The sequence below is a fragment of the Gymnoscopelus braueri genome (genome assembly GCF_963280865.1).
Source record: "Gymnoscopelus braueri genome assembly, chromosome: 23".
NCBI lineage: Eukaryota > Metazoa > Chordata > Actinopteri > Myctophiformes > Myctophidae > Gymnoscopelus > Gymnoscopelus braueri.
The window spans coordinates 117,501-131,930 of record NC_137625.1 but is presented as its reverse complement, the minus strand read 5'-3'; the positions used below and the strand labels follow the sequence as shown (position 1 = coordinate 131,930).

Here is a 14,430-nt window from a genome sequence, read left to right as displayed (position 1 = left end):
AGAACACTGTTTCTACCTCCACCCTTCCTGTCACGCACACACACACACACACACACACACACACACACACACACACACACACACACACACACACACACACACACACACACACACACACACACACACACACACACACACACACACACACACACACACACACACGCGCACACACACACACACACACACACACTTACTTCTTGGTAGCCAAGCTGTAAATGACATCCTATGTTGCTCATGTTTTTTTTTGTTCTTCTTTTCATGAAAAGCCTCGACACGGACTCCCCCCCCCCCCCCCCCCCCCCGACCTCTGACAAGCATAAATGATATTAACCCATTAAGACCTGAGAACGATTCATTCTATTCTATTGAACAGCCTTCACGTCAGTGTGTGGGTTTTACAAAGATTTAACCAATGAAACGTATTAAAAAGATCTTCTGACTAAACCCCCTAACTCCATTGGATCCTCAAGCTGTCAGTCAAACCTCCTATAACTCCACCTTCATCATTCTATCTAAACGATGGACGAAACAACTATTTCCACATTAACTCTTTGTCTGCCAAAAAAACATTAATGGTGAAAAACCTTCTAACTCCACTGTGATGAATACAATGTTCTAAAAAACATGTTTTTTGTTTTAAACGTTTATATTTTGGACATAGTTGGTTTATAAGCACTAACATCTAAAATGTCTACATGTCTACAAATGTCTTCTAAATCCCAACAGTATTCTGAAAAAAAACATATGTTTCTATATCGGTGGTTCTCAAACTTTTCATGTCAAAGACCCCCAAAACGATATGAATTTTGCTGCAGACACCCATCTCAAAATATTTTGTTCCAGGGACCCCCCGAAGCAAAGATTTGAGTTTAAAAATGTTCGCTTTAAAAGATATATATATTTCAAAGATTTGCAAACATTTTTATGATTTTTCAAAAAATAGCAGATCTACAGATCTACAAGCACTCGGTGCCGTGCTACGAGCTTGTTGATCTGCTTTTTTTGAATAGCCAATGTGTAGAATAATGCTTTTTAGCTCAATCAAAAAATGACACAGATGCGTTACAGGTCTTAATGTGTTAATAGGATTGAATAAAAAAACGGTTCATTCCAAAAGGTTTGGGTACTTTGCAGATGACATTATGATGTAGTGCAGCTTTATAAAGGTTTGGGTACTTTGCAGATGACATTATGATGTAGTGCAGCTTTATACCTGAACACGACTCCTGCAGCTTAAGTTAGAAAACATGAAATATTAAAGAGGAGAAATGGTTTTATAATATAACCCTGTGTGAGGGATGAGACAGAGCCATGACAGATGGAGAATCCTCTGCCTCCTGGTTGGATATTTATAACTTTATTACATGTAGAAATAGCCAGTGATGGACAGTTACTAAGTACATTTTCTTAAGGTATTTCTACTTTACTTGAGTATTTCCAATTTCCAATACTTTTACTTTTACTCCACTACATCTCAGAGCCAAATATTGTACTTTTACTCCACTGGAATTATTTGAAAACGTAAAGTTACTAGTAACTTTTCAGATATAAATTATAATATTATGAAACATGCATTAACCACTTTAGCCATATTTCATACATAGGCTATTTGAAAATAGCGATCTACAAGCTCACAGACGCGTTGTGAGCTTGTAGATCTGCTATTCTCAAACATTTAGTACTTTAACTTTTGGTACTTTAAGTACATTTTGATGCCAACACTTTTGTATTTTTACTAAAGTACATTTTTAATTCTGGCCTTTTACTTGTAACAGAGTATTTCTATGTTGCAGTATTGGTACTTTTACTTAAGTAAAGAATTTGAGTACTTTTCCCACCTCTGATTTCTAGAACGATAGAGAACATCAATAGGTTAACTTTTCTAGTCATGTGATCAAAATGACATTTAAATGACAGTTTGGCATCGAGCCAAAGGACCAAGTATTTGGTTTGATTTATTAATACATCTGTTTGATGAATCTGTTTCTCCATGATGAATGAAAGCAGATTTGAAATACATTTAGTAATATTGTGTTATATTTATTATATATTTTCTTAATGGAAGCACAACCAAACGTTGAACCAGAATCCATGTCTTTTTTTGACACACACACACACACACGCGCGCGCGCGACAGCGCACGCGCACACTCACACTCACACTCACACTCACACTCACACTCACACTCATACTCATACTCATACTCATACTCATACTCATACTCATACTCACACTCACACTCACACTCACACTCACACTCACACTCACACTCACACTCACACACACACACACACAGAGTTAAATTATCCAGTGGCAGTTTGTTAATTGAACAGTTCCATTGTTGCCATGACGATGGGTCTATTGATTGACAATCACTGAGCGAGAGAGAGAGAGAGAGAGAGAGAGAGAGAGAGAGAGAGAGAGAGAGAGAGAGAGAGAGAGAGAGAGAGAGAGAGAGAGAGAGAGAGAGAGAGAGAGGTTAAATCAATAGTGTTTAAATTGCTTTATGCTAATTAACCTGCTCTCCAATCACTGTGTGATGTGCTGCCACACGCACGCACGCGCGCACGCACGTGCGCATACATACACACACACACACACACACACACAGACAGACAGACAGACAGACAGACAGACAGACAGACAGACAGACAGACAGACAGACACACACACACACACACGTAGAAAACCTTTTATGTCTAAAACTGTTACTTTTCAGGAAATTAGAATGAAAACAAAAGAAGCTGTTATTATTATAATAATATATATATAAATATAACATGGATTATTATTATATATGTTATATGTTATTATGTTATTATGTGGATTATTATTAGTATTATTATCAAGCTGTTGTTAATACTTTTCATACAGTATGTTACATATTTATTGCAACCACTTTTCACTGTGTGTGTGTGTGTGTGTGTGTGTGTGTGTGTGTGTGTGTGTGTGTGTGTGTGTGTGTGTGGTCTGTTAAACGAACATCTAATATGAGCCGGGAGGCAGCTGACTGTTAGAATGACTCCCTCTAGTGGGGGGATGAATAAGTCTTGTAGCACACACTAACACACACACACACACACACACACACACACACACACACACACACACACACACACACACACACACACACACACACACACACACACACACACACACACACACACACACACACACACACACACACATGCCCCCTATTCCCGCATATCTGAATAAATACCTCCAAAAGGTTAGCGACACCCACAGTCACAATACCAGAGGGAGCGTTAACAACAATTTGGTACCACCCACCCATAAAACAAACATGGGCAAATTCTCCTTCTACAGCACTGCCACCCAGGATTGGAATAGTCTAACCCCATCCCTCAAAAAATGCAGTTCGCTGGGGTCATTTAAAAGAGCCTTAAAAAATCACCTTTCAGGAGGCCAAAGGAGGAGGTAGTACCATTTTTCCCGTTAGACAGCAGACCCTCCCCCCCCCTGTTCTTGTACATTTTTTTTTTGTTTGTTTTTTTGTTGTACATAGTGTTATTTTAATTTTTTTGCTGTTTGTTTTGTAAAGATATTTGAACTGTGGTGCCACTATATATGTCTATGAATTGAATACCAAGGCCCTCATTGGAAACAAGTCCGCAAGGACTTTTATGAACGGACTTGTTAGACAAAGTATTTTTAAATGTAACTGCTGTTTTACATTTTTTTGCCTAATAAAATATTCAATCAATCAAAAACACACACACACACACACACAGACACACACACACACACACACACACACACACACACACACACACACACACACACACACACACACACACACACACACACACACACACACACACACACACACACACACACACACACACACACACACACACACACACACACACACACACACACACACACTTCATATTCTTGTTTGACAACACTATCATCAGTTATGTGTTGGATTCATGCAGTGGTAGAAAAAGTACTCAACTTTTTTACTTAAGTAAAAGTACCAATACTGCAATATAGAAATACTCTGTTACAAGTAAAAGTCCAGAATTTAAAATCTACTTGAGTAAAAGTACAAAAGTATTGGCATCAAAATGTACTTAAAGTACCAAAGTAAAAGTACTAAAATGTTTGAAAATAGCAGATCTACAAGCTCAAAACATGTCGTGATGCGACGCGCTGTGAGCTTGTAGATCGGCTATTTTCAAATAGCCTATATATAAAATAGAGCTAAAGTGGTTAATGTATGTTTCATAATATCATTTATATATATATATTTATACCTGAAAAGTAACTAGTAACTAAAGTTTTCAAATAATTGTAGTAAAAGTACAATATTTGCCTCTGAGATGTAGTGGAGTAGAAGTAAAAGTATTGGAAATTGGACATACTCAAGTAAAGTACAAATACCTCAGAATTGTACTTAAGTACAGTACTTAAGTAAATGTACTTAGTTACTTTACACCACTGGATTCATGTAAATGTGTATTTTCATATTGTCATCCCACAGGTCAACTATAGAGTAGGCTATAGAGTAAACTATAGAGTAAACTATAGAGTAAAGAGTAAACTATAGAGTAAAGAGTAAACTATAGAGTAAACTATAGAGTAAACTATAGAGTAAACTATAGAGTAAAGAGTAAACTATAGAGTAAAGAGTAAACTATAGAGTAAAGAGTAAACTATAGAGTAAACTATAGAGTAAAGAGTAAACTATAGAGTAAACTATAGAGTAAAGAGTAAACTATAGAGTAAAGAGTAAACTATAGAGTAAAGAGTAAACTATAGAGTAAACTATAGAGTAAAGAGTAAACTATAGAGTAAACTATAGAGTAAACTATAGAGTAAACTATAGAGTAAAGAGTAAACTATAGAGTAAACTATAGAGTAAAGAGTAAACTATAGAGTAAAGAGTAAACTATAGAGTAAAGAGTAAACTATAGAGTAAAGAGTAAACTATAGAGTAAACTATAGAGTAAAGAGTAAACTATAGAGTAAACTATAGAGTAAACTACAGAGAACTACAGAGGCTATAGGGTGCAACCATACATTTTAACAGCGATACGAGACGCATCACCATACATGGTTAACGATACGACACATGGATGATATGTGGGTTCATTCATGACGATACGATTCAATGATTTAAAATCCATACAGTAACTATTTAGCAAAAAATAATATCCGTGTGAAACGTGTGGAGAGAGAGAGAGCAGGGGTTTTACATGTACCTTTTGAGACCCATACTTTTGTACTTTTATCAAGTCCATTTTGAATTCCGGACCTTTACTCCTTTTACATTGCAATATTGATACTTTTACTTAAGTAAAACAGTTGAGTAGCCTATGTAACCCAGGTTTCAAATTGAAAAACAAAAATATAGTTGATTCATTTAAACTAATACATATTCTTAAAAAGGTTAAAATCTGATGCTCTTGTGTGTAAAATGAGCTGAAACCATTTTCTATGAGAGGTTAAAAAACTGATTTGACAAATCCCTTTAAGTGCACTCAAAGCTAAAATGTGCACTGTCCCTTTAAGAGTCTCCATTACTGCAGAGTGTTTGTGAAGAAACAACAGAGAGTGAACAGACAGAACAACATCTTTAAGAGTGTTTTTAAGTTATATTTTGTGATTGTGAGTTCAAGTTTTATTTGAACTCACAAAGTCCTACACGTGTGTGTGTGTGTGTGTGTGTGTGTGTGTGTGTGTGTGTGTGTGTGTGTGTGTGTGTGTGTGTGTGTGTGTGTGTGTGTGTGTGTGTGTGTGTGTGTGTGTGTGTGTGTGTGTGTGTGTGTGTAGCAGTGAGAGACAGCACACACACACACATGTGTGTGTAGCAGTGAGAGACAGCACACACACACACACACATGTGTGTGTAGCAGTGAGAGACAGCACACACACACACACACACACACACACACACACACACACACACACATGTGTGTGTAGCAGTGAGAGACAGCACACACACACACACACACACACACATGTGTGTGTAGCAGTGAGAGACAGCACACACACACACACACACACACACACATGTGTGTGTGTAGCAGTGAGAGACAGCACACACACACACACACACACACACACACACACATGTGTGTGTAGCAGTGAGAGACAGCACACACACACACACACACACATGTGTGTGTAGCAGTGAGAGACAGCACACACACAGAGGACATCAGATGGCGAGCCAGTATAACCCGAGGAAACGGATCTACAAGGATGAACACATCTCACCTGGTTCACCTGCACGGTTTGACCCAATTCTGCTTCATAAACATTGTGGTAGGATTGAGGATAATTCCTCATTATTATATGAACTATCAGCGAAAAGTGCCGACATTTAGAAGCAGCGGCTGCTAAAGGAGCGCTACAACATTGAAACGTTCATTTTTTTCCACGTTGCTTTTTAATTAAGTTAGTTTAATTAAGTCAGTAAAAAAAAGGTGGTCGACCAACATTCTTCGTCATAGTTTTAGTCGACAAAATTAACACTGAACCCTGTGTTACTCTGCCAAATAAACACACCAAACACACACAACCTGAATGAAGCTTTTTTTATCCATTAAGAACATTATCAGGACACGTGTGTGTATGCTAGGAGCATGTGTATGCTAGGGACATGTGTATGCTAGGAGCATGTGTATGCTAGGAACATGTGTATGCTAGGGACATGTGTATGCTAGGAGCATGTGTATGCTAGGAGCATGTGAATGCTAGGAGCATGTGAATGCTAGGAGCATGTGTATGCTAGGAGCATGTGAATGCTAGGAGCATGTGAATGCTAGGAGCATGTGTATGCTAGGGACATGTGTATGCTAGGAGCCTGTGAATGCTAGGAGCCTGTGTATGCTAGGGAAATGTGTATGCTAGGGACATGTGTATGCTAGGGACATGTGTATGCTAGGGACATGTGTATGCTAGGAGCATGTGTATGCTAGGAGCCTGTGAATGCTAGGAGCATGTGTATGCTAGGGACATGTGTATGCTAGGAGCCTGTGAATGCTAGGAGCATGTGTATGCTAGGGAAATGTGTATGCTAGGGACATGTGTATGCTAGGGACATGTGTATGCTAGGAGCATGTGTATGCTAGGGACATGTGTATGCTAGGAGCATGTGTATGCTAGGAACATTAGTATGCTAGGGACATGTGTATGCTAGGAACATGTGTATGCTAGGGACATGTGTATGCTAGGGACATGTGTATGCTAGGGACATGTGTATGCTAGGGACATGTGTATGCTAGGAACATGTGTATGCTAGGGACATGTGTATGCTAGGGACATGTGTATGCTAGGAACATGTGTATGCTAGGAGCATGTGTATGCTAGGAGCATGTGTATGCTAGGGACATGTGTATGCTAGGAGCATGTGTATGCTAGGAACATTAGTATGCTAGGGACATGTGTATGCTAGGAGCATGTGTATGCTAGGAGCATGTGTATGCTAGGAGCATGTGTATGCTAGGGACATGTGTATGCTAGGAGCATGTGTATGCTAGGAACATTAGTATGCTAGGGACATGTGTATGCTAGGGACATGTGTATGCTAGGAGCATGTGTATGCTAGGGACATGTGTATGCTAGGAGCATGTGTATGCTAGGGACATGTGTATGCTAGGAACATGTGTATGCTAGGGACATGTGTATGCTAGGGACATGTGTATGCTAGGGACATGTGTATGCTAGGAGCATGTGTATGCTAGGGACATGTGTATGCTAGGAGCATGTGTATGCTAGGGACATGTGTATTCTAGGGACATGTGTATGCTAGGAACATGTGTATGCTAGGGACATGTGTATGCTAGGGACATGTGTATGCTAGGGACATGTGTATGCTAGGAGCATGTGTATGCTAGGGACATGTGTATGCTAGGAGCATGTGTATGCTAGGAGCATGTGTATGCTAGGAGCATGTGTATGCTAGGGACATGTGTATGCTAGGGACATGTGTATGCTAGGGACATGTGTATGCTAGGGACATGTGTATGCTAGGAGCATGTGTATGCTAGGGACATGTGTATGCTAGGGACATGTGTATGCTAGGGACATGTGTATGCTAGGAACATGTGTATGCTAGGAGCATGTGTATGCTAGGAGCATGTGTATGCTAGGAGCATGTGTATGCTAGGAGCATGTGTATGCTAGGGACATGTGTATGCTAGGAGCATGTGTATGCTAGGAGCATGTGTATGCTAGGAGCATGTGTATGCTAGGAGCATGTGTATGCTAGGGACATGTGTATGCTAGGAGCATGTGTATGCTAGGAGCATGTGTATGCTAGGAGCATGTGTATGCTAGGGACATGTGTATGCTAGGAGCATGTGTATGCTAGGAACATGTGTATGCTAGGAACATGTGTATGCTAGGAGCATGTGTATGCTAGGAGCATGTGTATGCTAGGAACATGTGTATGCTAGGAACATGTGTATGCTAGGAGCATGTGTATGCTAGGAGCATGTGTATGCTAGGAGCATGTGTATGCTAGGAGCATGTGTATGCTAGGGACATGTGTATGCTAGGGACATGTGTATGCTAGGTACCAGATTGCCATAATATGGCTGCCATATTATTGATAATAAATTGGGCCTCTTCCTTACTTCCTTCACAGCTGTTACCGATGATACTTGATTTAATTGATTTTTAGCGTTGGCTATTCAAAAATAGCAGATCTACAAGCTGACAGCGTGTCACGCTGACAGCTTGTAGATCTTTTTAAACCTTTTTGAAAAAGATCTTGTCACGTGTCATGCATCTCTACGGGGTTGAAAGGTTAAAGGTGAAAGGTGGTCCGGAGCACCCTGTAGCTCATGGACAGGGTCACCAGAACCCCCACCAACCAGGTCAGCACTCTGCTGGGCTGAGGCAGAGGAGCCACGTACGCCACCTGGTGGAGGGAGGAACACATAAACATAATGTGAATGATAGTCATATAACCATCTAAATCTGTGGTTCTCAACCTGTGGGGTCGAGACCCCCAGGGGGGTCCTCACATGATGCGGGGGGGGGGGGGGGGGGGGGGGGTCTACGAGCTTGTAGATCTGCTATTTTTCAATAACCAAAGTATAGTATATGGATAATGTGGTTAAAATGATTGTGAAGCTATATTAACTCATTTTGCTGGGGACCCCCTGGTCCCCCTGCCCCCCCCCCCCCCCCCAAGGACCCCTGGGGTCCTTGTTGACTTTGAGAACCTTGATGGTGTTTGCTAAATGCCTACATTGTAAATTGTAAAACTAAAAGTACTTTAGGACAAAATGTGCCGTTTTCTTCAGTGGTGGAAAAAGTATTACATTTTTTACTTAAGAAAAAGTATCAATACTGCAATGAATGTACTCTGTTACAAGTAAAAGTCCGGAATTCAACATTTACCTGAGTAAAAGTACAAAAGTAATGGTATCAAAATGTACTTAAGTACCAAAAGTAAAAGTACTAAAATGTTTGAAAACAGCAGATCTACAAGCTCACAACGCGTCGCGACGCGTTGTGAGCTTGTAGATCTGCTGTTTTCAAATAGCCTAGGTATGAAATAGGTCTAAAGTGGTTGATGTATGTTAATTTATATCTGCAAAGTAACTAGTGACTAAAGTTTTAGTGGAGTAAAAGTACAATATTTGCCTCTGAGACAGGCACGCCGGAAGGGGTTAAATAGTGGGGGGACACCGATGACGTCATGACTCCCCCCGCCCCCCACCCACTCCGTCGCGGGCATGTACGCGCGCAGACAGACAGCTTTTTTTTGCTTAATTAATTCATGAAATGACCATAAAACAGTTAACAACACTCTACCCATCCCAGTGTGTCCCATCCTCAAATGTTTTACTTAAGTAAAAGTATCAAGGGTTAGAAAACTTTTTTTTCACATTTGAAAACTTGTGAAATGGGACCTTCTGCATAATGAGTAGCCTACTTTTACTTTTGGTACTTTAAATACAATAGTCTGAGATGTAGTGGAGTAAAAGTAAAAGTATAGACAATTGGAAATACTCCAGAAAAGTAAAAGTGCCTCAAAATTGTACTTAAGTACAGTACTTGAGAGTAAATGTACTCGGTTACTTTACGTACCGTGTGACAGAGCCGAGACGCCACGAACACCCGGAAGTGGATCAGAGCGCTGGACACGTCCGGACCGGTCAGAGAATACAGCAGACCAATCAGAACGAAGGGAATGACGTTCTCCAGGTCGTTCTGGTGACATCTGGAAGAGAAAGGACCAATCAGAACATCGCTTTCTGTTATTGGAATATATTATAATATTTTCTGTAAAGCAGGTTTTTTTAAAGGATCTACACCATGAATTAAAAAATATATATTTAATATTTAATATCATATTGTTTATGTCCCTCAAACGTTTTTCAAAAGGTTTGAGCCTAAATCAAGCCTCAGATATATATAATATATTATATACATATATATATAGATATACTCATTCCAACTAACTTCTCTCTGGCTTATAAAGCACTTTCACCTGCAATACCACATTGTCCTGTTTGGCACGGGGCGCTATTGAGCCAGTTTGTATGCATGTTATCTCCTGGTTCTGAGTGGAAAAAGTAAAAAAAAAAGTTGGAACTGAAAAACGGGAAGGATTGTACCGCTAGTGACGTCACTTTTGGGGCCAAATCAGTTTGGTCTGTTTTTAGACCAATTTACAGAAAACCCCAGATTTGCTGTGAAAGCCTGAGTGTTCAAACTGGGGTATTTTTTTGGGGGATAGAAGAGAGGTAGGGGAGACCAAAAACACACAAAAAAGAAGACAAAATTCAAATTCATGGTGTAGTTCCTTTAACTCTGTTTTGGAAGCTGCTACATTAATAATAAATAATAATAATAATAATCAGTGGTGTAAAGTAACTAAGTACATTTACTCAAGTACTGTATTTATGTTCAATTTTGAGGTATTTGTACTTTACTTGAATATTTCCAATTTCCAATACGTACTTCTACTCCACTACATCTCAGAGGCAAATATAGTACTTTTACTCCACTACAATTATTTGAAAACTTTTGGTTAATAGTTACTTTACAGATATAAATTATTATATTATAAAACATACATGAACCACTTCAGCCCTATTTTATACATAGGCTATTTGAAAATAGCAGATCTACAAGCTCACAACGCGTCGCATTGCGACGCGTTGTGAGCTTGTAGATCGGCTATTTTCAAACATTTTAGTACTTTTACTTTTGGTACTTTAAGTACATTTTGATGCCAATACTTTTGTACTTTTACTCAAGTAACATTTTGAATTGCTGACTTTCACTTGTAACAGAGTATTTCTACATTGCAGTATTGATACTTTTACTTAAGTAAAACATTTGAGTACTTTGTCCACCACTGATAATAATAGTTATTATGTGTATAATCTGACCTCTGACCTTCTGACTCGCTCCACATCCGGGTGGGTTCGTAACAGCTTGTATTTGTCCTCCCGGGTTTTCTCTGCGATGTCTTCTGGGTTCTCAAAGGCCTGGAGGATGACACAATATTATATATAATATATATATATAATATAGAGTTTTTTTAGATTCACATTACGTATTGTGTCTTTAGACTCGGATTACTTAGTGTAATCAGATGACTTAGTGTTTCTTTAGATACAGATTACTTGGTGTAATCGGATTACTTAGTGTGTCTTTACCCCTCGCGAGCCGCGGAAGAAGGCGGTCAGGAATGACATCATCATCATCTTGAGGATGATGATGGTGGTGTAGGTGGAGTAGACGAGGAAGACCTCCGACACGTTCATACTGTGGTCAATGTGGTCAAACGTCATCGTTACTCCGCCCCCTGGTGGATGAGACCTGCAACCGCACACAGAGTGAGTACAGTGGTAGTTCATTTGTTTTCATGTCAAGGATGATCCCAACTTTACAAATTTACAATGGTTCCACCCACCCATAAAACAAACATGGGCAAATTCTCCTTCTACAGCACTGCCACCCAGGTATGGAATAGTCTGACCCCATCCCTCAAAAAATGCAATTCGCTGGGTTCCTTTAAAACAGCCCTAAAAACTCACCTTTCTGGAGGCCAAAAGAGGAGGTAGTACTATTTTACCGTCCCGTCCCCCCCTTTTGCTTTGACTCTCACCCCCCCTCCCCCCCATTGTTTGTATATAATAGCATTATTATTTTTTCTGCATTTTTTTTGTTTTTGTTTGTACATATAGTTTTATTTTATTCTGTATTTTTGTGTTGATATTTGTGATATTTGAACTGTTGGTGCCACTATATATGACTATGAATTGAATACCAAGGACTGCAATGGAAACGAGACGCAAGGACTTTTTTGAATGGACCTTTTAGACAAAGTATTTTAAATCTAATTGTGCTGTTCTACATTTTTGCCTAATAAAATATTCAATCAATCAAATCAAACCTTCACTTAATGCGGCCCGCAGGTTAATATCACAATAGTGATTATATTATTGATTTCAGCTGTTATGATTCTAAACATGCAAACATGACCCACTTTAATTACTTCAGTCTATATTAGTAGCTTAATGACTAGTATTAACATTCTATTGTCTTTTTATGTCCAATGTGTTTGTATTTAAGTTCATAAAGTTAACATAACTAAATACATTTGAAATGAAGTAAAAATGTTACTTTTCAGAATTCCAATTCAAACATAGCCAATCTACAAGCTCAAAACGCGTCGCACTGCGACGCGTTTTGAGCTTGTAGATCGGCTATTTTTGCTACTTTAGTGTGACATAGAATGCCGAAAAAAGTTAAAATACGGAGAGACAGTATATGTAATGTGTCCCTCTGGAGTGAGTGTGAAATATAGTGGCCTTCTCCATCATCAAAGTTGCATCACCGCTGATTCATTCGCTGTTTACCTTATAGCCGATGTAGGGTTATACTAGACCTCACACCTAGCACTCAGTGTGTGTGCGTGCATACGTGTGTGTGTTTGTCACTACACACTGGGGTCAGAGCCAGTTAGTTTGAGAAGTCCCTCCTACTACAGTGATCTCAACACTTGGCTAAAAGTCAAGTTGAGTTGGTCTCAACTTTAGTTTTTCTTCTTTCCACTCCAGTGACGTAGAGAAGTGTCAACGAGGTATTCTAATGTTTCTGTTGATTCACTTCCTCTCTGTTAAACAATGGCTTCTCTGTTCACCCCCATCAGTCACCTCATGAAGACTTCAATTCATGGATAATGTTTTAGTTTTTCTCTCATTCTTAAGACAATCATTTGATGAAGCGGACCGGTAGGCAGCGGTTCTGTAGGAGACACAAAGGAGACTCTGTGAGTCTCCTTTGTGTCTCCTACCGGAACCGCTGCCGGTCAACCAATTATTGTCTTAGGAATGAGACACAAACTAAAACATATCCATGAATTCACGTCTCCATGGGGTGAGTAATACAAACTATATGATAATATATAATACATATGAAAAGTCATTTTGGGTTAAACTGTCCCTCTAGATCAGCTGTCTTCAAGGTTTTACAGCCTGAGACAGAGATGAAGCAGGGACCCCTTAGCTGAGAGAGAGATGAAGCAGGGACCCCTTAGCTGAGAGAGAGATGAAGCAGGGACCCCTTAGCTGAGAGAGAGATGAAGCAGGGACCCCTTAGCTGAGAGAGAGATGAAGCAGGGACCCCTTAGCTGAGAGAGAGATGAAGCAGGGACCCCCTTAGCTGAGAGAGAGATGAAGCAGGGACCCCTTAGCTGAGAGAGATGAAGCAGGGACCCCTTAGCTGAGAGAGAGATGAAGCAGGGACCCCTTAGCTGAGAGAGATGAAGCAGGGACCCCTTAGCTGAGAGAGAGATGAAGTAGGGACCCCTTAGCTGAGAGAGAGATGAAGTAGGGACCCCTTAGCTGAGATAGATGAAACAGGGACCCCTTAGCTGAGAGAGAGATGAAGCAGGGACCCCTTAGCTGAGAGAGAGATGAAGTAGGGACCCCTTAGCTGAGATAGATGAAACAGGGACCCCTTAGCTGAGAGAGAGATGAAGCAGGACCCCTTAGCTGAGAGAGAGATGAAGCAGGGACCCCCTTAGCTGAGAGAGAGATGAAGCAGGGACCCCTTAGCTGAGAGAGATGAAGCAGGGACCCCTTGGCTGAGAGGGATGAAGCAGGGACCCCTTAGCTGAGAGACAGATGAAGCAGGGACCCCTTAGCTGAGAGAGAGATGAAGCAGGGACCCCTTAGCAGAGAGACAGATGAAGCAGGGACCCCTTAGCTGAGAGAGATGAAGCAGGGACCCCTTAGCTGAGAGACAGATGAAGCAGGGACCCCTTAGCTGAGAGAGATGAAGCAGGGACCCCTTAGCTGAGACAGATGAAGCAGGGACCCCTTAGCTGAGAGACAGATGAAGCAGGGACCCCTTAGCTGAGAGAGATGAAGCAGGGACCCCTTAGCTGAGAGACAGATGAAGCAGGGACCCCTTAGCTGAGAGAGA

The 14,430-nt window shown here is 40.3% G+C and overlaps 2 protein-coding genes across 12 annotated transcripts in view; both read right to left on the bottom strand.

Moving 5' to 3' along the window:
* The window catches only part of LOC308079286 (NACHT, LRR and PYD domains-containing protein 3-like), a 319,371-nt gene that overhangs the window by 223,706 nt on the left and 81,235 nt on the right, over window positions 1-14,430 (bottom strand). The window lies entirely within an intron of this gene.
* Window positions 8,600-14,430, bottom strand: part of LOC308079153 (uncharacterized protein) — a gene marked incomplete at its 5' end in the record, with an annotated part of 13,413 nt that continues 7,582 nt past the window's right edge. The window contains 4 exons of the mRNA XM_080420532.1: window positions 8,600-8,896; window positions 10,075-10,207; window positions 11,392-11,483; window positions 11,655-11,817. Coding sequence (XP_080276658.1) covers window positions 8,783-8,896; window positions 10,075-10,207; window positions 11,392-11,483; window positions 11,655-11,817 — 502 coding nt within the window. The 3' untranslated portion in view covers window positions 8,600-8,782. The remainder of the gene's footprint in view (window positions 8,897-10,074; window positions 10,208-11,391; window positions 11,484-11,654; window positions 11,818-14,430) is intronic.